At 42.7% G+C, this 27,548-nt stretch overlaps 1 protein-coding gene across 10 annotated transcripts in view; it reads right to left on the bottom strand.

Moving 5' to 3' along the window:
• kiaa1109 (KIAA1109 ortholog) overlaps nt 1–27,548 on the bottom strand; it is a 91,177-nt gene that overhangs the window by 37,534 nt on the left and 26,095 nt on the right. For 9 of the 10 annotated variants that reach the window (XM_028566582.1, XM_028566583.1, XM_028566586.1 and 6 more), the window contains exons 25-49: nt 26,824–27,155; nt 25,280–25,530; nt 24,299–24,539; nt 23,398–23,889; nt 20,590–20,875; nt 20,246–20,383; nt 19,980–20,050; nt 19,117–19,290; nt 18,224–18,344; nt 17,415–17,564; nt 16,578–16,705; nt 15,951–16,153; nt 15,420–15,620; nt 15,102–15,313; nt 14,042–14,193; nt 13,377–13,527; nt 12,107–12,259; nt 11,735–11,975; nt 10,786–10,934; nt 9,605–9,836; nt 7,390–7,551; nt 4,743–4,936; nt 4,251–4,426; nt 3,501–4,077; nt 1,416–1,614 (exon numbers count right to left, since the gene is read on the bottom strand). In XM_028566582.1, the coding sequence (XP_028422383.1) occupies nt 1,416–1,614; nt 3,501–4,077; nt 4,251–4,426; nt 4,743–4,936; nt 7,390–7,551; nt 9,605–9,836; nt 10,786–10,934; nt 11,735–11,975; nt 12,107–12,259; nt 13,377–13,527; nt 14,042–14,193; nt 15,102–15,313; nt 15,420–15,620; nt 15,951–16,153; nt 16,578–16,705; nt 17,415–17,564; nt 18,224–18,344; nt 19,117–19,290; nt 19,980–20,050; nt 20,246–20,383; nt 20,590–20,875; nt 23,398–23,889; nt 24,299–24,539; nt 25,280–25,530; nt 26,824–27,155 (5,386 nt within the window). The remainder of the gene's footprint in view (nt 1–1,415; nt 1,615–3,500; nt 4,078–4,250; nt 4,427–4,742; nt 4,937–7,389; nt 7,552–9,604; nt 9,837–10,785; nt 10,935–11,734; nt 11,976–12,106; nt 12,260–13,376; nt 13,528–14,041; nt 14,194–15,101; nt 15,314–15,419; nt 15,621–15,950; nt 16,154–16,577; nt 16,706–17,414; nt 17,565–18,223; nt 18,345–19,116; nt 19,291–19,979; nt 20,051–20,245; nt 20,384–20,589; nt 20,876–23,397; nt 23,890–24,298; nt 24,540–25,279; nt 25,531–26,823; nt 27,156–27,548) is intronic. The other variant, XM_028566584.1, reaches the window with a different exon arrangement.

Below are 27,548 nucleotides of genomic sequence, written 5' to 3'. Positions count from 1 at the left end.
TCAAAATCGACAGAAAACAAATAAAACTATTTAAAGCCGTTTTGGGTCGTCTGTCCACTTTTCCATCCATCACAACTCTAGTTTTGGTTGAAATAAACACATAGTTTACCGATTTACATGTGAAAATATGCTGGCTCTATACACGGTAAAAGCATTGTTTTTTAAATGGACTCTGGTGGGTTTAGCGCTAGCGACCTCAGAGCTGTTTCGGGTTAAACAGAAAAGTTTTAAAGAGGTTTTAAAAAGGTCTATCTCTGTGGGGATCCATTCCATAATGTTGTCAGACACTTAGAATAATAATCTGAGTCCTTTAATGGCAAAAACAGCACTTTTAGTGGACCAAACTGACGCTGCACATTTGCCCCATAGGGCTACACTGCAGCCCAGTCTGTGGCTGTCAGTTACAGCGTTCACGCTTAATACTGGACCAATTTCAAAGATTTTTGTTTTCCGATCAGTCACTTACACACAAAAACATAGGAAAATAGGGTCCAGGTTGAAAAAAAACAACAACCGGTCGTTACCCTTTAACTGCAGGATCACATGTGGCTTGTGATGATCACTGCACTTTAAGGACTGAGCAAAGTTTTAGTACCAAAGGAACTCATTCTTCCATTTTGCATCAAGGTGGGTTCTGTTTAAACACTGTCCCACCACTACAAGCTACTCTCACACTTGATGAACTCCTCGGGGGAATATGGTGTCAACAGCAGCAAGAGGTAATATCAGGATACATTAACAAGAAATGAATAAATTAGGATCCATACAATGTCCCAAGAAATGGTGTGATGTGTGCAGCATAAAAACTGAATGACATAAGGAAAGAATGCAAATCTGCACTTCAGGTCAGGAAGGGAAAAGGGAAGACGTGTTAGGAGGGAATTGAGTTGTAACAGCAAGGTTTGTAAGGCAGAGCTAAGGGTGCAGATGGAAGTGATGAAAGGGAAGACAGGAAATAAAAAAGTACAGTCCTAGTATATCAAAGAAAGTCTGGAGGAACATGCAAACTCCACAAAAAAAGGGCCAGCCCAGACTGGGAATCAAACCTGGGTCAGACTCTAGAGCAGTGCAAACCAAAATAAAGTATGTTGAAAACAGTCATAGTATATAGTATGTCGAAAAAAGTGATATAAAAGTCATAGTACAGTATTTTGAAAAAAGGGATAAAAAAAAAAAATCAAAAATAGTCATGGCATAGTGTGTTGAAAAAAGTCACAGTATATTATGTCGAAAAAGTCAAAGTATAGTATGTCGAAAAAAAGTCATAGTAGCATATAGTAGCAATATCGTAAAAAAAAATATGTGGAACGAAGGTATACAAAGCTAAAACAGAAAAGTGAAGCAGGATGGAAATGCATGAGTGGGATAAAGGATGGCAATTAGGAACTGGAAGACAGCTGGAAGCCGATTCCCACCTGAAAGGCAGTTCTCTGGGGAGCTTTTCTCCAGGATGCCAGTGGGATCGGAGATGAGGGAGTAGAAGTTGAGCAGCTTGTACATGTTCTGCCAACATTCTGCTGATGGCTCGCTCTGCTCCGACACGGTGATGGAGTCAGAGTCGTCCATCTGGATGGCCATGTGGTCAGCCACGTCACGGGAGCCCTTTCTCGACACCTGAAGACGTTACACAATATTCCAGGTTATAACACAAATAGAAATCTCAAAATATGCATCACTGGCCTCCAAGGTCAATAAACAGTCAAGCGACTTATTTCTTCTTTTATTGCCCTACTGTTTACTGTAACTGTAGGCCGTCACGACAGAGACAGGTAATGAGATCTGTAAGATGACATCACCTACGCGTGACAATAACTTTAGTAAGCAGGAGAGTTACACAGTTATTTCTGCAGAGAGATCTCTAGGAGCTCTGGTTGAGATTATATCTGTGGAAGTCTGTCGTCCCTCTCGTACAGCTTCAACTTTAATAAAAATCCCTTCACTTAAAAATATGTTTAGCTAAGTTTAAAGCACATGTTCCAACTGTCGGGACAACAAAGAACTGTCCTGGTGAGAACTATCAAGCAATTCTTATTATCTAGTGGCTCCCTCTAGGGTTTATGTGTAGAAAATGACAATTTCAGAATTAATTTTCTTATTTTACTGATCATATGCAGATAGTGTGAAGATATTGGTATAACATGAAAGTAGATGGGGAATCCAACAGCACCAATCATGTCATGCTAGCTTGTCAGTATGGTCATGACTCTTACTGACCTCTTTACAGACATGACCATGCTAATCCCATGCAGTTTAGGCAATAATCATGCGGTTTTTCTCATGCAGTATACATGTGTTATTTTTCTAAAATGTAAAAGGCCATTTTTGAATATTTCTGCATACTGGGAGATAGGGCTGGGCGATACAGAAAAAAATCACAATATTTTTGACCAAATACCTCGATACCGCAACGATACTGTAGTGTTAACTATTGGTGCTTTCACAAAATATTTACATAATGAGATTTTTTATAAATACTCATCAGTAATGCGGATATAATGACTAAGTGGTTAAAGGCAAATAAAAGAACAGTTAAAACAGTCTGGTAAGTTCAGAAAATGACATCACTTTACTGTAATGCAGCCTATAAAACCAGGAAAAGACAACAGTTATGCCATATCGCAATATCCAAAATCTTAGATGATATCTAGTCTCATATCATGATATCGATATAATATCAATATGTTGCCCAGCCCTACTGGGGGGTCTTTAAACAATCTTGGATTTGCATACGTTTGGAATGACTGGAAAACTGAGTGGATTAAACAAGAGCAATTGTATTCCTGTGCGATGACGTTAGTCCTCATAGTAGCCATTTCAATTTAGTGAGACCTTTTTATTTATTTATTTTTTAAACTTGTGTCACTATATAAAATGACCTGTTGTGTCCTCTGGGATAATTACAGCCTTGTCAAACTTTACAACCACAAACTAGAGACCTAGGACATTCAGAAGATGTATGGCTGTCCAAGGTACACTGACAAAAATGGGGGTTTCTCAGCAGTTTCCAGAACAGAAGTGCTCACCATCCAGTCACCAAAGAAATGCAATCATTACAGAAATCTCCAAATGTCAAACATCTTTTACACCAAATAACAGCATGGATTTTTTCTATTGTGTTCCTCAAGGTTTTGGTGTGTTAATGTTGTATTTTTGAGGGATTTCAGAATTTTTTTGTAAAAAAAGTTGTAAAAAAAAATGGTTATTTGCACACCAAATCTGTGTAACAAATGTTATCAACCCAAAAACTTCTGCAACAACTTATGAGACATAAGTAAGCATTAAAATGGCCGCCATACACTCACATCATAATGTACTAAGCCCTCATAGACTTTTAACAATTTCTTTAATTATCTAATTGGGTTCCTAGACTTTGAAATAACTTAGAATAGCAAGTTTATTTCCTGTTGCACGTCATGTCTTTAAATGTGAGGTTAAGGTTAAGGTTCTGACCTTTGTGTTTTTTTAAAAGATGACCCATCAAAAATCTTGATAAAAGTTACCTTTGAGGTGCGTCGCTCTGAACGTCCGAGGGAGCTTCGTCCTCGCGGCTCCCTTTTCCCCAGCGTGTCCATGCCTGATGGAGGCCCATTAGGGGGTAAACCGCCAGCAACGCCTGTTCCTCCTCCGCCCACCCCTCTCTTGCTCTTCAGGGTTTGGGTTCCGCTGCGCCCCGCCCCGTTGAGGCTGCCCCGGGAGCTGCGGCTAAAGTCAGAGGACCTGAAGTGGCGGTACGGCCGGGCCTTGAAGGTGGGTGTCGGGGAGGCAGAGCCGGCAGTGTAGCGGCTCAGCTTGATGTCGGTCTGCGTGGCCTTGATGTCGTCAATCATGGTGCTGAACTGGTGGATGAGGCGCACCAGGGCCATGTCGACCCGCTGGCTGATGGCCTGACAGGCCGTGGTGAAATCACAGTGGAATGTGTTGTAGTGGCGGCGGTTGAGGTCGTGGAAGGACAGCGGCGCGGCAGTAGGGCCCTGCGGAGCGCTGGCCGATTTCTCCATCACCACCGCGTTCAAGCTGAACGTCTCAATCAGCAGCGCAGGCTTGAACTCCAGCGGAGGGAGGTTCACCATGCCTTGTCTAAAGATAGAGGGACAGACAGACAGACAGACAGACAGAGGGTTATGTAGATATTCAGCAGACATTCTATACTTACATTTAGAGTGACAAAACACTAAAACATGTCAACAAGAAAGCAAAAAATTCCAAATCCTTTTTTATTTTTGGTAATGATTATTATTTATTTTTTTTACCTCCTGGATCTTTTGTTTTTCCGCTCTTTGGAGGTGTCGGAGTCCACAATGTCTGCTCTGAGACACTCAAGGTTGCCAGAAAAAGACAGGTGCTCTCCGAAATACATCTTGTAACTAAGAGGAGTGGCGTCTTGGGCCTGGATGCCCGTGTAGTTCAGCAAAGGCTTGAAGACAACCTGAGGGTGGGAAACCGATATCGAGGCACAAGATGAAGACGGGCGTTTGCAGAGGTGATGCTCATTTGATCAGACACACAGATATACGGTAGATCCCTTTGTTTTCCCATGTTTTTCAATCTGGCATAAGTGACACTGCAGCATTCGAAAATCAATGTATTTTAGTCCTAAATATTGTGCACATGTCGATGCTATCAACACAAATTAAAATAACAAAACTGATTTTAGTGGATTGTCTGCCTGGTGAAGGTTTAGACAGCAAGCACAACATTTGGAACAAAAGACAAAGAAACGCTGACAGGTGTAGTCACAGCACCTGAGCATCAGCCAGTTGAACGGCAGCTGGGCACTGGTTGCCCTCCTCGATGTCGGCCATTTCGTCCTGGCTGGTGCTGTGCTGGGAGTGCTGGGAGTGCTGGGAGTGGGTCCCATCCAGGGTGTTCTGGTCGCTGGAGAGCACTGTGTTGAAGTCTGATGCTGAGGGGATTGTAGGCAGGTTACACGCCCCGCCTAGGGGATTGGAAAAGAGGTTTGGGATACATGTGGTGTGAGACCAGGCCGGTCCAGGGAGCTACTGCTGTGTTTTCCTGCAGGATGTGTTCACACCAGAGCATGCGAGCAGAGGAGCAGCTCAGTGACAGCATGTTACTTGAAAACGGACGGCTAGGTCAGTATAAGCAGCAGTGAGTAAGTGGAGCGCTGTAGGGCGATACACTTTACCACTCCACCTCCTCATGACAAAGATGTTGAAGAGTGAATTAAATGGAAGGCGACCATCGCATTGCAGAGAGCCAACATTATAGACATTAACAGCCACATTACATTCTGTTAAAAGGAAAAAATTAAACCTCCTCAACTTTATCTCTATCTATCTATCTGGGATAGGGACATGGTGTGAAGAAAGCATGCAGTTATTTCCTCTTTTTTTAGGTTCTCTGTGTCTCAGCCGTATCCGTACTTCGCCAGAGAGAGGCCGACGGAGGCTGCAGATGCAGCGTGGAGGATATGGCCGGCGGCAGGAAGCCCCCAGAACCTCAGCTGCCGAGAGCAAACAATCAACTGGTGGTGTCTTTGCTCAAATTGCCCTCCAATACCAACAGGAAACTTAATCATTCTGCTGCAATGAATGTCAGAGTGGGAAGTTTTTGCTGGCTATTTTCGCTGATGAGAGCTAACAGGAGGTTTAACTTCTCCCTTGGACAGAGGTGTGCAGAGGAGACCTTCTTCAGGTTTTTGTCATTTTATTTCTGCAAATGTATCGGTCTGCCTCCGAAGAAGGAGTGAGAATCCCCAACAGCCGCTGCTTAACGAGCAGCCGGGACAGCAGAGACAGACCACAGGGGGGGAAATGGCTTACTGTCTTGGGCACAGATCCACACAATCAAAAGTGCTCTGCTAAATTGTGATGGTAAGATGTATCTTTTCAAATCTCAAGTGGGTGAATCCAAATACTAAACAACTATTGAGGGAGGATAAAACAAGTGCAAAATGCTGCTGTTTGTTCCTCTGTACTCCCACACATCTTCTGAGTCACAGAGGGTGGGAAAGAGCAGCGCTGTGAGGCATGAACAAACATTTCAGGTTGCTAAACTCCACCAACATGCTCTGGTTCTCACACAATGTCTGGCAGGAACAGTGAGGAAACAACATGACTTCATCTACACATTTGATATGATTAAGCCCATTTTTAATGGCATGTCAGATGGCTGCTGGACCACATGGCCACTAATAACCCAGGAGGTATAAAGATTTCAAAACTGATAAAAGGAAGCCCTGGTGTTCGATGGATACTCAATATTGGCCACGTACGGTATCTGTACGGGTATTAGTGTACAGATAGGTTTGCATTGTTTGCTCAAACTGCTTTGACATCTTGTCTAAATTGCTGACAAGATGTCTTCACATATGGCAGTGAAGACAACTTCTTGCAAATAAAATGTCATCTTGATCTTATGGTTTAAAAAGCACTATACTGGGGGCGGCCTTTAGCTCACCCAGTAAGAGCATGCGCCCCCATGTAGGCTGAGTCCTTTGCAGCGGCACAGGTTTGAATCCGGCCTGCTGCCCTTTGCTGTGTGTCGTCCCCCATATCTCTCTCCCCCTTTCTTGTCTATCCACTTTCACTGTCTAATAAAGGGAAAAGCCCCAAAAATAATCTTTAAAAAAAAAAAGCACTATACGCAGGATTTGAATTTCCCAACTTTGGTGCCCCCCAGTGGTAGTATCAAAAAAAGACAGTGACAGACAGCAATGCACACTGCCACTGAGTTTGTCTCATCTTTCAACAAATACAAACTTCTGAATGAAAACAATCAAAAATAATTTAATACACGCTATAATCACAGAAAAAAAACCTATACGTAGTGGCTTTGACCCATAATGTACAGTATTAATTGTTCAATGTCTAATCAATTTCCCTGAATGATGGTAATCTTATTGTATTTACACACCAACAACCTACCTGTTTACAGGTTTTTCTGTGGGATAGATTGACACAGTCAGAGTTCTAGGTGACTATTGAACTAACTCACAAAAAAGCGGGAAAAACTAACTGCTAACTTGCTAACTAGGTCACCAATACCATCAGCACAACACTGAGCAACAATCCCTGACCTCCTTCTGCTTCGGGGCCGTTTAGTTGTTGGTACTGGAAGTGGTTGACAGGTGAATCCAGCGGGTCTAGTAAAACAGCAACAAAATATACATTCTGATCCGTTATAGCTGCTGTACTAGCTGAAGCTCAAAAATGTGTTAAATTTTAGTATCTATTCTAACAGCAAAAAAAGAAAACATTTAATAACAAAGAAAACATAGCTGGCCTCAAGGTTCCACAGAGAGAAGTTCATCTTAATAAACTGGAATCCTCATTTAAGGGGTCTTCTGAATTAAAATAAGTTTTTAATACATATACAATGAGGATTTGACAATTGGAAAACACCCATCCAAGGCAAACGATGTCTGACCTGTCTGCAGGCTGTTGTGCTGGGAGCGATTAACCGGGGAGTCCTGGGTGACAGCCCCCGTCCTGTTGCCAACAGCATTGGACATCCAATTGTAAAAGCTGACGGAGGAGGGCTCTGAAAGCAGCGGGTGCTCCGTCAGCATGTCTGTCCCTAAACTGTTTCCTGAGCCCCGGAAAAAAAAAGAGAATAAGAGCACATTACATCACGGAAAAGACCACAGAAAAACATTTTTTATCCTGCATCATCAGGGCACACGTGGTATTGTAAATTTAAATTTGGGGGTTATAAAAGTCGTGACGATGACAGGGTTTGAACAATTTGTCAAGCTCTCACACACACACTCACATTCTCATTAACAGTCATGGTCTTTAACAACAATAAGGAACCAAAACATGTAGAGAAGGAGCAGGGGATGCTGAATGTTGACTAGGGCTGGGAATCTCTTGGCACCTCACGATTCGATTCTCAACTGATTATCAATGCAACACATTTTTCTTTTACATTTCCATGCGTGATTTAAAAAAATATACATATGAATCTGAGTTTGCTACTCAGAGTTTGCTAATCACTTCCTAGACAAAGCAGCTAGACAAAGCTTAGATTTTGACATATATTTGTAACACAGAAGTTTTAATGAAATGTTTTGTCAACTGAGGTTTTTGTTTTGTAGTCTTTCCATGCTTAAGCCTTAAAAATGCTTGTGAAAGTCACCTTCTCTCCCAGTAATCTTCCATGTCAGAGGCCCAGTCATGTTTAAAAGGTGGATAATTGGCTTCTTAGAACAAGAAACATGAGTTGGTCAGATGTAATGTAATAAAGTAGATGAACAGCCTATATGTGTTTTGCCTAATTATTTTCTGTATGTCTTATTAGATCATGTGTGTGTGTGTGTGTGTGTGTACACAAACTTTATTTTTTTGGCCTTTTTTTTCCTGCACTCTGTCCATTATCCCATCCTCTTTCAGTCACTCTGTTTTCTGATTTGTACTTGTCTGGAAACAGTAACTTAAATAAAAATTAACAATTTTTTTTTTTCAATTATTAACTTCTAAAATCTGAATCAAGCATCGACTTGTTGTAGAGAGAATCGCGATGCATCTAAGAATTGATCATTTTTCCCACCCCTAATGTTGAGTAGGGCTGTGCACCGAATTCAATACTTTTTAGGCACAGACCGAATTGCCTCTAAAGTGTCAAGTATTGAAAAATGCCTCGTCATTCAATACCCAATTTCAATACCTAAAGAGTAAATCTTGTCAGCGTCAGTGATCCAATAAGTACGCTGCATGCTTCTCCCAAGAAATAATCATGTTTGTGATTGGCTGGAATCTCTAACGTTACACGTCTTAGAGACACGCAGGAAAAACTCTACGTTATGCACAGAAACAGGGCTCACGTAGGGAATACAAAGATCTGTGCAGGATGCCTGGGTAGCTCTCCTGGTAGTGCAGGCGCCCATCTATAGAGGTTTACTCCTCAGCGCAGCAGCTGCGGGTTCGACTCCGACCTGCGGCCCTTTGCTGCATGTCATTCCCCCTCTCTCTCCCCTTTCAAGTCTAAGCTGTCCTATCCAAATAAAGGCTTAAAATGGTGATGGCGCAGTGGATATGATGCATGCCTTTGGTGCGGTAGACCAGGGTTCGATTCCCACTGCAATACATCAACCAATGTGTCCTTGAGCAAGACACTTAACCCCTAGTTGCTCCAGAGGCGTGCGACCTCTGACATATGTAGCAATTGTAAGTCGCTTTGGATAAAAGCGTCAGCTAAAATGACATGTAATGTAATGTAAAAATGCCCAAAAATTAATCTTAAAGAAGAAAAAAAAATATCTGTGTTGTAATTTATTTATGTTTTAAAACTGGTATCAAAAAAATTTGCGTTTAGGAACCGGAATCAAAGTCATGGTGTTGGTATCGATATCGAAAAATGTTGACCGATACCCAGCCCTAATGTTGAGAGCATGAAACACAAAGGCACACTGACTGTGCATATCCGTTCACTGTGGGCATGTGCTCAAGAAGGGACCCAGCTGTGAATCTATTTTTGAGTCATTTTTGAATCACACTATTGAACGGCAGAGGTCAGCCTTGCAGCAAAAAAAAATGACAAGAAGACATGTTGTAATCAAGTGAACACTATTCTGCGGTTACCAGGACCTTCCACATCCTGTGGTGCCGTGCAACACAACAGCGGTCCGGGGGGGCACGAGTACCTGTGCGAGTGAGGGAGCTGCTCTTGGCTGCGGTAGCGGCAGACGGTTCGTTCCTCTGGGGCATGCCCTCGAGCAGATTGTGCAGACTCCGAAAGCTGCCTGTCAGATTACTCAGGAGGCTCTCCTTCCTGGGGCTGTCCTTGGCTGGCAGGCCGACACGGCTCACATGGGCTGGTGAGTCGGCTGCTGTGTCACCGCTGGTGTAGCTCAGCGACTGGTATGGATGGGAGCCCTGGGTGTGACAGATGTACAGATTATGTTCACACCATACCACACTGAAATATAAAAAAGCCATAGGCAAACTTGAGTGGGATACATGGTGATGGCCATGATCCATTTAGGGGAAAAAAAAAGTTGAGGTGATACTTGAACAACTGAAAAGCAGACCCTGAGATGGTATAAACAAACACATTGGATTAGGCAGAGAGAGGAAATTTTCATCCCTCCACTCAGTGCCAGCTCTTTTCTGGCTAACAGTGGAATCACCTTCACACCAGTCAGGACAGCACTGTCTGCTGTAAAATGTCACTTTCCTAAAGTACTAATTTTTTTTTTTACGGCTGCAACTAATTGATATATCTGCTGATTATTTCATTATTTTTATTTATTTGACAGGGGCAGTGCACTAAGCTCCTTGGCAGTACCAGAGTTAGCTATAAGCTTATTTTCATCTGTAGTCCCCGGGCAGGAAACAGAGAATAACATCTCTGTGAAAAGGGAAACCTAACACTGGAGCAAAGGACAACAATCACATTTTACACACACAGGGATAAATAACAGTTTGGTCTGCAAAATGTCAGATGCTGCCTGCTTGTTTTGTCCAATCAACAGTCCAAATCCCAAATTGACTACCATGGAAGACACATTTGAGGAGTTGGAGCTACAGAATGTTTGTCAATGTTGTAGGCTGGATTTAGGAAAATTGTATACGGTTATCTACACAACCTGGTTAACATAAAGCGTGGCACAGTACAGCTGTGAAAATGTGTAGAGCTGAAACTGATTTTTCTCTCAGTTGTTCCCCTATAAAATGTCAGCGGACTAATCAATAATGGAAATAATGGTAGTTGGAGGTAGAATGGGCTTGTATACATAGCATTTATAAGGTATACCTGCACAATCTCATGCAACCCAGTAAGGATTTTCAACAGATAACAGGAACAAAATTCTCAAAGGTGTACCTTTATCCTGAGTGCAGACTCGTTGTGTGTATGGGACTTGGACAGTTTCCTCATGATCTCCACTCCGCTGACAGGGCCAGAGTTTGCTTCTTTTGGCGGGGGCCGACTGCATGCTCCCTCCAGCAACATGGTGTGTTCACTCACTGTGGCTTCACAATAACAACATCAAATAAAACTCCCAAAAGAACCATAAGTGCTGCAAAAGTAAAGTCTGAAGATTTACACTATATCATGTATGTCTAAATCGACTTTCTGCTTACAAGTGATAACACTCTACTTATATCTGTGCAAACACTGAGAAATAGAGGTTAGGAGTTTCACTGTCCATCTGTGGTAACAGATTAGAGGATGGATACCCGACCTGAGCCCAACGGTACCCGACGGGCCGGGTTCGGACAGATATTTAGAAATGATGTTTGGGTTCGGTTCGGGCTCGGTCACATCAGCGCAATAAGGCACTGAACCTTTTAAATGTAAAAAAAAAAAAAAAAAAAAAAAAAAAAAAAAACGTATTATGGGCCTGTTTCACTCGATGCAAAGGTTTGTTTTTGTGATTAAAATAAATGTAAAAATTTAGCTGTGACAACGAAACACGTGCATATTAGGCTACATGTGGCAGCGCAACGATGGAAGACGTTAAAAAGAAGTTGGCCTCAGGAGATTTTAAAACCACCGAAAAATGAAGGATGTGGATTCATCTGTTGACATTTCCGAATGCCTTCCTACAGTTGCTTAATAAAAGCGGGCTTTCCACACAAACCAACGTACATGTGTCATTAGTATGAGAATTTTTTTTTTATTTTAACTGTGTCGGGCTCGGGCCGGGTTTGGTTACTGCTCTGTAGGATGCGGGCCGGGCTCGGACAGAAAAACGCGGCCCGATCCGCACTCTATAACGGATGGGTATGGTCAAAATAGTATTAGCACGCTGAAAGCTGTAAGTTCCCACCTGCGTCAAATTCAAATTCAGCTCCATCGGCGCTGGTGTCACTCTGCAGCGCAGCACCGTTGTCCAGGCCCAAGATCGTCTCACCCAGGCTCTGCTGTGGCTCCTTGGGTTTGGCAAGCTGATTGGGCCTCATCAGACCAATAGCTTTGAAGCCCTGAGTGACCACTATAAATTTCATCCATTGTCTGGCCAAAGCAACCAGTCCCTTTTTTAGAGTCACAAGGGCTGGAACACCATCATTCTGGGATGGAAAAGATAAGAGGAAAGAACTGGAATTATTTTACTAGCCATTTAAATACACATGGTCGTGGAGTTGCAGTTTCCTGAAATGTAGCTAATGGAAAAGAATAGAGTCAGAGGCCTCGCACTTACCATGGTAGCCTCCTCAATGACAGAGTAGTCAGCCTGCTGCAGGTAGCGGTGAAGGATGTTACAAAGCATACAGGAGGGATTCTCATGCAGGTAGCGAGCTCTTTTAGTCACACGGTTGTACTTGCTCCGGATGGGGATGTGGATGCTCTTTTTCTGTTGGGCAATGACAAAAGGTTTCAAACTAGTGCACGTCAAGCGAAAATAGACGTTGGAGGTTTTGGACTCCTTCTCGTTGAAAAGCTGGTTAAAAAATGTGGTTTGATAAAAATGCTGACTGATTAAATCGAGGAGGAGGATACTGGACATTCTTCATATTTGTTTGGGTCGACCAGCTCCTAGTTGTGCTGCTGTAGGTCTAGATTCCCGGGGACGACGACTTCCTTTGACACACTGGTTTCCTCTCTCTTTCCATCTGCGTGCATCCATGTCCCAGAAATGCTTGTTACTAACTTATCTCCGGGGAGCTTATTCCGCGGAGTCCTTGTGTTTTCTCGCCCAGAGTTTTCCTTGGATTGGGGTGGTACCTAAATCATGGTTGCAGCTGCCGCAGTGGTCTTGCTTGACGCCCTAAACTGATACAACTACTATTTTTAGTCATAGTTCCACTATCTTTATTAGCCGCTTTCCGACCGGAGGGCTTTTTGCAGTTCCTATAACCCTTTTTTTCTCCTGTTCAGACTGGACCAATTTGGGGATTATTAAGTTCCTCTGGCCACAGTTCCTGTAACTCTTTCAGCTCCTACTTCAGGGTAAGGGTCTTTTCTGCATAGTGGTGGTTAGACGGCTGTGATTATAATAACAAAAGGTCAGTTCCTATGGCCACTTGGCCAGTGTGAATGCAAATGGGAAAAAGCTGTTTTGAGGGAGAGTAGTTAGTAGAACTGTTTAGAAGTGGACTGTTCCTATAACTACGTTCCTGTAACTACTTCGTCCAAAAGAGGCTATCGTTACTATAACTGCCATCATTCCAACTGCTACAATTATTATGGATCATATTTCTCTATATCTGTATATCTGTATCAGTGTCCAAACCGGCAGCAAAAGATGCCGCCCACAAAGAGCCTGGGTCTGTCCCAGGTTTCTGCCTAAAAAGCAGTTTTTCCTCGCCACTGTCGCACCAAATGCTTGCTCGTTGGAAATAGTTGGGTCTTTGTAAATTATAGAGTGTGGTCTAGACCTACTCTATCTGTAAAGTGTCTTGAGGTAACTCTTGTTATGATTTGATACTATAAATAACATAGAATTGAACTGAATTAGATGTATTGCTGACCTCAAGAGCTTCGGTCATGATGCAGCCCATAACGGCGCACACACGCAGAGTGCCCTCCATGTCCAGCTTGCGTAGAGAAGATTTCAGCTGGTCGATGGGAACCAACCAAGCTCCAATGGCAGGGGTGGCTGTGCTGAGCAGATTCAACTGCCTGTAAACACAACAAAGAGTCAGAGGAGCTTTGATCACCTTGTTAAAACTATTGATCAATGTATCCTGAATTAAGTTTTTTTTTTCTCCTCTTATAGATAAAACACCGTATGTAATTATCATGATGTCAACAACATGTCAACATCATGTTGTTTTGTCTCACAACTTGAGAGTCAAGGAATTGATTTCAGCTCCTTTATTCTCAACCGCAGACACAAGACATGTGTTGCAATTGGGCAGTTGACTTCTAATTAAAACTCAGGTCCACAATACACACTCAGAATGAACCGGCCCTGTGAGGCTGACAGGTCTGCATCAGCAGCAAAGCCTTTTTTCTTGTTTTTGAAATGGCTGGCATGAATTTTCATAAAAACATTTCTCTAGCAGATAATAGATAATATTGTACTTACGACTCACTGCCATTTCAATCTCAACCAGATGACAGTGTGATGCGGTAGTTGTTTTTGTCTAAATGTGTATGTCAACATGTGTTTAAAGAGATCTACATGTCATACCTGGAGATGGCCTGTGAAGGTGAACGCACATTTGTGGGAGCAGCAAAACTGAACCAGATCTCCCTGATAGTCAGCTTCATGCTGCTGGAATCAGGTGGCGGGGGCATGAGGGGGAGGTCTTTCTTCAGGTCGTCCGACTCCACTCCTTCATCCTACAGAGCACAAGATCACACGATTTAACAGGTGGATGGGACAGGCTGGTGGGAATAAGTTCCAGTATTGCAGCTTTGGATTAGATTTTATGGCTATCGTGTGTGACTGGAGCCCCAAGACATCACTGTCGGCCCGATTACAGCTTTGATTTGCCATCGTGGCTTATTTTCTAGATCAGAGTGGATGTTTTCAAGTTTGATGACTTTAATCTCTTTCTTCTCGCTCTGATCAGGCTCAACCAGAATATTTTGAATAAATGTCATTGTTTGATATGGATCTGCACCAGTCTTAATGAACAAGACCGTTACTCAAATCTGAATCAAAGACAGGGGTAATGGTCTGATTTGCATGTTTTCAAAATATAAAAATGTAGAAACAGAAAAGAAAGACAAAAACAAATGAATAATCCATAATTTTTTTGAATGAGACTAGCTGCACGTGTCTTGTCAGATCAGTGCCGTGGAGCTTTGATTCTCTGTTAACAAGTCCACATCCACCTGTACTTTCTATGACATTTAGGAGCGAGTTAGCTTGCCCTAAGTTATGTTTTAACACCGTAAGGTGCAGATAAAATGAAGAAATTGGCTCAAAGAATTAATTTTGTCCTCACATAAGTTGATCTTTGAGGTTAGTGTCAGCGGAGCTTTTGTCGACCTTAAGAGAAGACGTGCGGCTTAACTCTGCAATGGACTGTGACACTCAAATGCCATGGTAAAAATTCTGATATTAACTGGGTTTGAGCTCATGAAATAAATAGTGCAGATTTAAGGTTTGGCTAGTGTTAAAGCAGGTTTGATGTTGGCTCCAACTTCTTTTTGTTGTTAAATCTGAGCAATAAAGATCTGAGGGATAGATGCAGGTTTTTTTTAGCCACTTCACAATAGCATACTAGCATATCATTTCTAACCTGGTCGTCTGAGTCCGAGTGTTCGTTGGCATCAGAGGCCGGGCTGATAGCATCATGTGGCAGGTTGTCATCAGAGACGTCGGTGCTGTAACCGCTGCCCGTCTGAGAGCCGGTCGAACCGTTGGACTTGGACATACCAGTCTTCCCCCCAGTGTCTGAGCGTCCCATCACACCAAATGAATTGTAAAGAATGGCTCCTGACTGGCGGCCCCCTGCAACAGAAAGCGTAACCAAATTCACAAATCTGTACACAAACTCCCTCGTGATGCAACTCATCCTTGTTGTTCTCAATGTAAGCGATGACTCGGACGTCTTTACCTTTGACCGTGAGGTTCTCGATGCCACATTCAAACATAATCCAGCCCCATTTCTCAAGTGATGTCGCAGAGCGGCCGAGATCGCCTGCTGTGGCCTGGGCTTCGGTTTCATCCACCATTGAAAACTCCTCCATTTCCTCCAGGCCAAACAGCACTTTGGACTTCTCGAACGGGATTGCTGTGATTGCACATGTGCCAATGTCTACGAAAGCAGAAGAAACAATGCAACTGTTAGAAAAAACTACATTACTAGGATGTTTCCTGTTAAACATTGACAAAAAAGTGCTTGGGAAGAACAAAAAAAAAAAGAAATTGGAAAAAGACTATATTACAAATAAAATGTAAAAACAGTGAAAGCATCTAAATACTTTTGCTTGGTACTGTAGATCAAGTGAGGACACTTTTGCATACTGTTTAGGGACAGCTAGTACAGTATATTAAGAAAGAGGCTGTAGGTTATGTAAAAGAACAGTGGACCACTTTAAAAAGTGGCACAAGGGATCAAACAGGGCTGCCGTCCTCCTGAACCAACCTGTGGAGTCGAGGCCTCGCAGCTGGCTGTGAATACGGTGGATGTTCAGCCTGGCGGCGATCTCTTTGCCTTTCTCGATGCCCGCGTTGGAGCGCAGCGAGCCAGAAGACTGAGGCTGCATCTTGGTGGCTGAGGCGTACTTCTCCAACATGACTGATGGTCGGCCATGTTCCGTGGTGTTAGGCGTCTCCTCTACAATACCCCTGAAACGAGTAGAAAGAAAATGTGTTTTTTTGTATTTCAGCTGGGCTGCGGTCACATTTAAGCACGTCAGATGTTGTGGAGTCAAAGAAATGCACCGTTGATTCGGTACTCTGTAACACTGTTGTTCAGAGTACAAAACACACATCACCTTTTGTAAATGAGAATTAGTTATAAATAAAAGGATATAAATCTAAGTGAATTATTTCCAAATTCACAGATTGCCACCCTACAAATATGGCGAATGGTACTTTTGAATTTCTTGAATGACATCCAAACAACCACAACTGAACGTGCCAGCAGGCATTTTAAAGACACATTTGCCCTGAGCACATATACTCCAAACATCTTAGTCATTGCACGCACGCACACATTGCACACACACACATTGCACACACACACACACACGAGTGGTGGAGGAGTTACCTGTTCATTCTGAACTGGGTGGCAATCCTGTCGAAGCACAGCGCCACCAGAGACACATGTGTGACACACTTATTGGAGCATGACGGTGACCCCTCCTCTACAGAAGCCTGCAGGAGGCAAAGGTTCATCTGCAGGAAAAGAGAACCAAACATAAAGACAACTAAACCCCACTGTGCTGTAAAATATTGTTCTCTAATAAAAAAAACAAACAACTGATGCTCTGGACGTAAATAATAGCGATGGCCACAAGAATCTAATTATTGTTCCACAGGGATGAATACAGTGATAAAAAGATTAGCTTTCCCAAATGTAAGATTGTTTTGTTATTTGTCTATAGACTCTATATGAAGATATACAAAGGGCAATACATTTTTTTTTATAGTGCAATAGTTATAAATGAGGAAAAATGTATTATATATCCACTCAAACTTTTAGTGCAAACAGACTTAATTTCATTCAGTGGAATAAAAATAAAAGAAGCTGAATGTTTTTTGTTTAAGATAATTTTTTGAGCATTTTAGGCCTTTATTTCCACAGGACAGATGAAGACACAAAAGGGCAAAGGGCCACAGATCGAACCCGCGGCCACTGCGTCGAGGAGTAAACCTCTATATACTGTATGTGCGCCTGCTCTACCAACTGAGCCAACGTGGCCACGAAGCTGAATATGCTTCATTTCGTATTATTCTACACAAATGCTGAGCGCGTTGTATATTCATTGTTTAAATGTAAAGTGATGTACAGCGATGCTAATGATTCTGTGCTTGCTCTTGAACCTCTTTCGGTCAGAGCACAGCCCGCTGCTGGCCTCTCATTATTCAGGGTCACGGGTCTTACCTTGGGGATGGAGACGTTGGCTTGGAGGCCCTTGATTTTCACGTTATCTGGTTTGACGGACAGGTCCGTCTGGCCATGGGTGATGTTGAGGGAGCCAGGGGTCGTGCCCTCGGTCTTGGACAGCTTGTGCTCCTGCTTGCCTGTTTGGCTCTGTGTGGATCCAGATCCAAAAAAACACTCATGAGGCAAAAAAGCTACTTTGAAAAAATTTGGAAGCATATTTTTTATCAAATCTCAAAACCTTTAGAATACAAACACGTATTTCATACTATTGAGTGACGCTATCACAGGAATTAAAGTGTCCATATTATGCTCATTTTCAGGTTTATAATTGTATTTGGAGGTTGAACCAGAATAGGTTTACATGGTTTAATTATCAAAAAACACCATATTTTTGTTGTACTGCACATTGCTGTAGCTCCTCTTTTCACCCTGTGTTCAGGTCTCTATTTTAGCTACAGAGTGACACATCCTACTTCTGTACCATCTTTGTTGGGATTCGGCACATGCGCAGTAGCTAGGAAAGGCTCACAATTGCTAGCTAGCCGTTTCTCTAACTGCAGTCAGTAAAAGTTTGTATGCGTGTTGAAGCACCAGAGACACAAAATAACACCCCAAAACCCAGAAAAAGTGATTTTCTTCATAATATGGGCACTTTAAAGTTATCCCTTTGTGATTTGAATCAAGTTATATTAGAGAGATTTGAGTCTTAAACACTGAGTATGCCAACATTCAAAAACCTCTATCACGATGAATAAATATGAGCACATCAAGCTGTATTGCTCCGTTCTGTTCACGGTTGTACTTACGGACTCAGTGACTGTGGACTTGCTGATCTGATAAGCTTCATTGAGGACTTTCCCATGCAGGTCATCCAGAATGGCTGCAGGATGACGAATACTGGCGAAGTGGACCATGGATTCGATGTACCTGAAAGAGATCAAACGGACAGACCACTGTAATAAAACAATACAATTTCATGAGGTTATATATATTTTGTTTTATTTAGTTACATTTGAAAAAAAAACAAAAAAACAACAAACACTTCAAACACTAAATGTTTGACCCGAAGTGATTCAGATATAAAAAAAAAAAAAACACCCTTTCAAAAGCAGAATCAAAATGTACTATGTCAGTATTTGGAGGTTAGCCTCTCTATAGTTTACCCATCTCATTACTGCACTAACCAAGGCCTAAATGCTTGTAAGACAACCCCAGAACTGTTAGCCTTTGGCAAAGATTCACACTGGTAGACAACCAAGAGCGGGACCAGACTCTCAGTCACGGTCAGCAGAATTAAAGATCTAACATACAGTGTGCTTAGGGATTAAATTGGCTTCAGGTCCAAGTTGTGCTTTAGGCTATAAAAAAAAATAAAAAAAACAACTAAGAATGTGTGGTGTGAAAAAGACGGTTAGCCAATCTTGTTATTCTTAATAGGGTTTTCAAACTGAGATTGAAAAGCTAGTTTTAAGGGAGATGTGATCAATAAAGCAGCATGACCAAAACCAAACTCCATTACAACAGACAGATACAGAGGTTTACTCCTCGACGCAGCGGGCTGGGGTTCGTCTCCGATCTGCGGCACTTTGCTGCATGTCATCCCCCCCCCCTCTCCCCTTTCATGTCTTCAGCTGTCCTATCAAAATAAAGGCCGAAAATGGCCCAAAAAAATCATCTTTAAAAGAAAAATAGTTACTACCTGTCCAGGGATTCAGCAACAAGGGGCGTGAGCACCACATTGACGGCTCCCTTCACCTCCACGATGGCAGTGGTCCTGGTCTGAGCTAAGGGCTGCTCCAGAGTCCAGTCATCTGTCGTCGTGTCCTCGTCGGTGTTCTCCATGGCCCTCTTATCCAGCGGGGTGTATGGTGTACTGAGGTGGAACAAAGAGACGATCCCAGATCATGAGTTATAAATAATAATAATAAAAACACAGAATAGACTGCTGCTTGAAAGGGCAGTGTGAAACAATACATACTTTGGATGCTGTTGAGTATAATGAGATATACAAATACAAAAAACACACTTTTTTAAGTGGATAGGTTTTTAATTGAATATATAGGGTAAGGTGGGCAATAGCTTAAAGACTAGGGCTGGGACGATATGCTTTTGTCCCGATTCGATTCTTTCGCCACACATGGTTGCCGATTCGAGTTGTATTGCAATTTTCATTTATTGCGATTCGATTGTATTGAAATCTTCTTTTCCCTCTTTAACAAAAACAAAAGTTGAATAATACACTTCTAGAGACAATATATCATCATAAGACATTTCTAAAATTTAATTGTTTTCTAAGAAGAATGCACATCACATGTTAGTCAGTCTGACATTTAATTAATTTGTAAATAAGTACATGACATGGATTTTCTCCTTTCGGTCCGTTATGCTGGAAGCGTATATGATGTAGTCAGCAGTACCGTATAAACAGAAAATTTTTAGGTGAATCACTGTTAATGAAAAAAATAAAAAATATCGAAAAGGGAAAAGAATCGATTTCAAACATCGACGCAAAAGAAATCACGATACGTAGGATTTTTTAGATTCTCCCCCCCTATTAAATACCTGTTGTTCTCTCCCATCAGCTGAAGTCCTCGGTCAAATAGAGAGCTGGCTGATAGGCCCTGCTTTATCACCTGTAATGCAAAAAGAAAGTGTTACACCCCAAAAGAGATGTCCTGGGTGTATAAGGGGTGGAATCATTCAACCATTTCAACAGCTAATACCTAACAATATGACAAGATTCTGAAATTGAACTATAGTATTACATGCTGAAGGAGCCAATAACCTTGCTACACGCACACAAAGTCTGTTAGTTCTGAGTTAAAGACCTTAAAGCTTGGAACAGAGAGCTGGTCGAAGGAAGCAGCGCTCTCCTCACTGGTGGGTGTGTCCAAATCTAAGGGGCGGTGCAGAGAAGACTTGGAGGTCCTCTTATTGGTGGGCTGCTTGACGGACCAATTTGAGACCTGGCAGAGGTGAAGCAAAAAGGGTTTTTATTTGACAAAAGATCAGTCACAGTGAAAATAAACCAGCAAGGAATCACCACAGTTAATAAAAAAACAAAAAAGCATTATATGGAGCAAAGTAACACTCAGATGCAAGTTATTTGTTTTTGAATTACTGGAGGACCCTAGGATTTTGCACACGTGTGGGCTAATGTGAAAGACTTTACCTGGTAGTGGGCTAAGTAGCTCTGGTAGCACGCCATGACGTGCGGCTGGCGGGTCACAGGGCCAGGTTCAGCCGTCTTCTCTGCCTCCACTGAGCTCTCCTCCTCCATGGCCAGGGCTGAGACGAAGGAGGCCTGTGATGTGTGGCTGGGCAGGGGCTGGGGCGGCAGTGGGGGCAGCAGTGGGGGCAGCATTGGGGGCATGGGCAGGGGACGCGGCTCAGTGATCAGCTCACCATTAAGAACGTAGGTGAGGGGTCCCTCAACACTGTGGTAGATGGAACTCCGGCTAGGGGGGCAGAGGTCAAAATATTTACACATGGGCATCAAATGTATACGTCAAGGTGTGGTTCTAGCTAGTTACAGCCTAGTTACATACTGTACACACACACACACATATACAGTGTATATGTGTGTGTATATATATATTATATATTTTGCTGTCAGTTAAATGCGTTAACGCAAACCCATTTTACTGGCGGCATTTTTTTTAATGGCGAGATTAACGTTATTTTTGGCCCAGCAAACTTTGTCGTTTTTTTTCACATGCTGTTGCAACAACTAGTAACGTTAGAAAAACTACAACACCACACCGGATCTAGCTAGACCGGAAACTAAACAACAGACACGCCGCACACACTTGTTTGGGCTTGCGAGCCGCCAGAGAGTAGTAGGCTAACGTTACGTTTTGAGCGGATGGCGAGCGCGAGACGCCGAAATGGATGGCAATAAGATTCTGAATGGAACGTTTACTTTAAAAAAGTTGCCAAATGGTTCCATTGACAAGACCAAAGTGATCTGTGTGTTTTGTCGTTGTGAACTGAGCTATCGTCGCAGCACGTCCAGGCTGAAATACCACTTGATGGCTGAGCACACAGCTGATGCCAATTCTCCGCCCCCTCGTCAAAGCCAGGCAACAAAAGCACAAAGCAAGCTGATCCACTTTTCCATGTTGATAAGAGCATTAAAATGAGAAAAAAAGAATAGATAAACGCAATTAATTGCATTAATGTCATAGTTAATTTGCAATTTATCTCAAATTTTTATCTATTCTAAATGTCCCTTGATTTCTTCTTCCTATATATTTTTTTTTATTTTTTTGTGGCCTTATTTTGCACTTGAATGAATGACATTCCTGTTAGCATAAAACAAACACTTAAAGTGTTGTGATTTTTCTGATTCATTATTTAGCTATACATTTTCTTCTAATAGCAATACAGCTAAAGTGTTAACAATGGCAACACTAAGCACCTTTTTTTAACAGAATGCCAGCCAGAATCTATAATACCTCTTTTCTGTATACGATTTAATTTTCTTGAACTCAGCCCTGCGTTTCCACAGGCTTGTGCCAGTTGGAACCGTTCAGGAGACGGAATTGATTGTTTGTGTTTGTGTGGAGGCTGTATCAATCAAAAAAGCGTGTTCAAATCAATGAGTGAGAACATTTTGGGTAATAGAAACATGACAAGGTAGTTGCAGAGCAAGACTAAAATCCAATTTGCAAAACACACCAGCAGGAAGTGGCTGCCCATGGATCAAACATCTCATTTGCAACAACCCTTCTGGATCACATCCATCGTTGAGTGATCGAATCAAAGTAATAAATGAAAACTGCAACGTGTTAAGCTTCGGGGCAAGTTGCTTAACACAATGAAATGTAAAACTTGTTGGGTAGTAGACATGAAAATGTCACAACACAGTTAATGTATTCCTGCATATTGTGCCATAAAGACATTTCGAAATCACTGATGTCAGTGTGAGTCATCAGAATTATTTGAAGCCATTGTTTACTGCCTGTTTTTCACTTAAATCTGCAATGTTTTTCAAGCACATGCTGTTAAAGACCTTGCTGTTACTGTGCCTCCCACATACTAGTTTTTGTTTTCAAAAGGCTTCTGTATTACAGTATTTGCTTCTAACTCCAGCTACCATTACACTTAAAAAAGACCTAACATACATTATATTGCTCTATTTAAATGTAGTTTGAATACAAAGTACATGTTGTATATTGTATTAGAACTAGGGCTGGGCGATATGGAGAAAATCAGATATCGCAATATTTTTGTCCTAATATCTTGATATGTGGCGATATTATAGGGTTGACAATTGGTGCTTTAACAAAATATCTTCACAATGAGATTTTAGATGAATAATCTTCAGTAATGTAGATATAATGACTAAGTGGGTAAAGGTCTCAATCAGAACACAACAATAAGTTATTGTGGGTTTCCTCCGGGTGCTCCGGTTTCCTCCCACCATAAAGTCATGCGTGCTAGGTAACTAGGACTACAGTTAAAAATGAGCCAACTGGCTAACAATGGCACGTTTACAGAAATGTTGATTAATGTGCATTGACTGTCCTAATAAATACGTCTTAATACCTTCGAAATTTTACAGTGACATCCCTATACAGGAAAGGACAAATTGGAGAAAAAAAAAATCGTGTTCCTGCATTCATCGCAATCTTAAAATGTAAATCATAAATCACAAATCCTTCAGAACGGCCCCTATAGCATTATTTAAAAAGGGTAACACTTCAAGCAATCTGGCAAAGTCACAACTTGCTAGACAGGTCATTAATTCATTTGCTTTTACAGATGAGAAACGAGAGACCCTTTGATGATACTGTGAGCTGAGACTCTGCCATCACCTTAATCCCATGCTTAACTTTGTACTTGATCTGACCATCCACTCAGTCTCCTCTCAAATGTTCCAATCCCTTTAACTTTGAGAACTTTTGTAAGTTCCACTAAAGCTGAGATCGATATGCCACGCTCCATTTTTCTAAAGCACATTATCATTCAAGCTGACCTGTAGTTTTCCATGTGATACGGGGGCTGTTGTGGCTGCTGCATCTGCTGCCTCCTCTTCTTCTTGCGACCGGGGTACGTCCCCGGACCCTCGTCGGCACTGCTTATTGGCTCGAAGTCCTCGGCAGCAGAGAAGTAGGCCTCGCTGTCGGCCACGGACATGCTGGAGTCCGCAGAGCGGTACTGGTGGAAGGTGTTGGAGTCTGCCGAAGGCGTGAAGGGAAAGGAGCCGTAGCTCCTACGCTGACGTGGCGAATCCAGGACGTTCTCGTCACTTCGGGAAACCTCGCTGCTGAACTGGACGCCTCCGGACAGAACCGGTGGTGGCTTGTCGGCGAAGACGGCAGCTGACAGGCTCTTGGTGCTGCCCAGCCGACCTGAGTGTACCGAGGACTGGCGCTTGAGAGGGGAGCAGAGGGGCGAGCGCACCGAGGAGCGGTCCTGGGAGCTGTTGGGTGAGACTGGCGAAACCTCTGGGACCTCCTCTAGGGTGCTGCACAGAAAGAGGAGGAAATAACATTTGGAAGACATTGTTGACTGTGTGAGGCCCTTAAAACTTTAAGATTGTACTGAAAGAGTCAAGGTAAACTTTATTATCCCAAAATAGGAAAATTTGGGTGGTCAAGGTCATAAAAACAGATACAAATATAAATAGTGATATAAATAAATATAAATATTCCATATGCCTTCCCCCCCCCTTCCATCCACCTAACACACACATACCCATACACACACACAACGATGTGCAGTGGGCTACATGATCCCTGAGAAGGTGAACAGCATTTTAATCCACTAACACGCACAGTATGAGTAACTACACCCTCGCTGAAAGTCCTGCTTCTAGTGCTTCCTGCTGTACATGCTCTTGTCGCTTATATTTGCAGAATGTTGATGTTACTCACTCAGCGGGGCTCCTGCCGTTCACAGGGAACATGCGTTCCTCTGTGCTTGGCGAGGGAGTGTCTCTCTCTCCTGCCAGCAGGGGCAACGCGGCACTAGAGCAACTATTTTCTTCAGAGGAAGAGGCGGAGCTGTGGGAGTGTTGGGGCACCTGGAGACTGAGGAGGTGCTGACCACGTCTCTCAGGCAGCTCAGGAGGCAGGCAGGGCGAGTGTGTGCCTGTCTTCAGTCCGACAACTCTCCCTAAGAAAACATACATTTGGTTTAGTAACTAAATGTGTGTGTGTGTGTGTGTGTGTGTGTGTGTGTGTGTGTGTGTGTGTGTGTGTGTGTGTGTGTGTGTGTGTGTGTGTGTGTGTGTGTGTGTGTGTGTGTGTGTGCTGGTTGAGAGAGAGAGAGAGACGGTGTAGGCTGTCAGAACAGAGATGAAATTAGCAATAACGTTGGTGGTGGTAGTAAATGTACAGTGTAGTGTTTAATATTTCTGCTGTTTTCGCGTTTTGTTTTTTTAAATAACACAGCGCCTTCCCAAACAGAATGCAGTAATCAGTAACCGTGTCACTAGTACTTATCATATACAGTATGTATACAGTGAATATAGATAACCAGATTTCTCTGTGCTCATGTAAACACCATATCCCGAATATGATCATAACCGGGATAAGCCTTATAAACGGGTTATTCATGTCCATGTAGACACACTCAATACGTTACATTCAGTATCTTGCACCCCTTTTAAGATCAATGGTTAGGCAGACAAGATAATGATTAAAAAGCTCATACTGTATATTATCAATAATTCTCATTGTAATGAACCCCCAGATAAACAGAGACCTGCAATATAACTCCCAGTAGTCCCTGTATTGGAAGATGAACTGTTTTTCTAGTAAATCATTCAACATCGTGGCATTTAAATAAATATTCTTAATTTGCTTGGTGTTGTAGTATCAAGAAATCTATATTAAATCTTTGCAAATGCATACCATCCACTTTGGGTGTTTCCTTGGTAATAATCCACTCCCCTGGCTGTAGCAAAGACTGGCCATAAGACATGTCTGACTCTGTGCTGGAAGAAGTGAACGCAGACGAGGAGGAAGGTGTGAGCTCTTCAAGCTTGAAGAAGTCCAGGCCCATGTTGGTACCTCCAAAGAACCTGCAGCCTCCGAGGCAGCCGCAGCGGTTCCTGCTGCGCTTGTTGCGAATGCCAGCCTCTTCTGGCCATAGGAACCAGAGCCTGAGGTAAAGGGAGAGACGATCAAAGAGAAAGATGAAGTTGCTGTATGTCTGTAAGATTTTGTCTAGTCTTGCGGACAGGCACATGTGGATAAAATGTTGCATTGGTCTCCCTTTCTAAGTCCCTAAGTGACCTCATTCTTTGTCCTGATAGGTTTCCAGAACTCGGTTTTGCATTGGATACACTCATACGCTCCTTTCATACATGCAGTCTTTCTCTGAAATGTGTAGGGCCCTCTCCTGCATGCGATCATGTGTGAATGGGAGCAGGGATCGATATGCAAGGAAATCTGTACTGACAGTTTCCCACCTCAAGACGTAGTAACATTTCAGGGAAAATGCAAGCAGGAACATGCAGCTATAAGCACTGTTGGACTGTCCTTTCCCCCTCATCTAATCTGGCATTGCCATGGCAAGTGTGAAAAGGCACAAGGCTGAAATGTTCCTTAATGTGGCTGCATGAGTGAATAGTGAAAATCACTAGCGGTGCCTGAAAGGTTATCCCAGTAATTTACTGACAACCATGTGTGAAAGGGCCTATTGAATCGTTAATGAACATACATACATTCTTTACCATTACTTATAACCCACATGAACTGTGTTTAGCTAAAGAAATAAGAAACCGCCATGTCCAGTCCAAGCTAGACAAGAACATCTGTACTGATAATGGCTCCCTGCAGACTTTTTATGAGATCTTCAATTCATTATAACACTAGTCTACTGTACCAGCTGATTATCAAATATAATGAGCTGGATCACTGTACATGACAGAAAACGAATCATCTTGTTTGGTTTGAATGACCTATTTTACATTACGAGCTGAACATCGTGTGACTGACTCTTTATACCGAGGTGTATTAAAGCCAGTGAGTCATTTTTACATTAAAAAGAAGTTTCAGCATTGACTTTTTCTTTTGTAAACAGTGCTTTTACGTTACCAGCAGTGTCCCTTGATTAAACTCACACACACACACACACATACACATTTGTGGCACTGTCATTGTAGGGACCCGTCATTGACATAATGCATTCCCTAGCCCCTTACCCTAACCTTAACAACTAAATGCCTAACCCTAACCCTAACCATAACCTAATTATATTTCTTATCCTAAAACCAAGTCTTAACCCTCAACAGCCCTTTAAAACTTGTGGGGTCCAGTATTTTGGCCCCACAAACTGTCGGGATCCCACAGGTATACTGGGCTCCCGGTTTTTGGACCACATGAATATAGTCTCACACTCACACACACGCACACCTTGGAAAAGGAAATAACCTTGACACTCTGTTTTCTACCTTTTGCTCTGTGCATCGTGTTGCTCCAGAAAATGCCTCTGGACTTCACATTTGGCTGGGTGGTCAGCGGCCAGGGCGATGTCTGCTGTGATGAGGTTCAGGTTGACTGAACCCGCCTCCAGCCAGACAGAACGTCGCAGCAAAGGGGGCTGACCGAGACCTGGCGGCTGACCCAGACCTTGACCCTGTCCGGCTGGCTGCAGCCTGGTCGCCTCGCTGTGCTGCTGCTGCTCAATGTACTGCCGGATGTTTACGTCCTGCACCACAGCGCTGATGCCTTCTCCCACTGCCTGGTTGTGCAGGTTGCAGTTGGCTACGCGAATGATGGCCGTCTGGGGAGGACGAAAGTAAGAAAAGATTATTTACACATCTAACAGTGTATTCACAAACTGACATGGATTTAAACAGAAAAATACTACAACGTGAGACAGGTGCGCCGGAAGGGAACAAGCAGGTCGAAAGTTGCAAAGAAACTATCGTCCACTGTCTTAATTTGCAAAAAAATATAAAGTTTAGTAGTAGGCAACGTTTCAGGACTAGACCATCTACAGGCTAAGATGCCTGAATGAAAATATTCCTGAATGAAATATAATGTTTAATAGTAGGCAACGTTTCGGTACTAGACCATCTTTACTTTATAAATTTTTTTTTTTTATTGAAAAAGTATACTGCTGACAGACGCCCCAAGCGGTTGGGGGTGTTGGTGCCTTGCTCAAGAGCAGCTT

This window comes from Perca flavescens, chromosome 20, assembly GCF_004354835.1.
Source record: "Perca flavescens isolate YP-PL-M2 chromosome 20, PFLA_1.0, whole genome shotgun sequence".
Lineage (NCBI taxonomy): Eukaryota > Metazoa > Chordata > Actinopteri > Perciformes > Percidae > Perca > Perca flavescens.
Note: the sequence above shows the minus strand (reverse complement) of the source record. Positions and strands in the feature narration are given on the sequence as shown.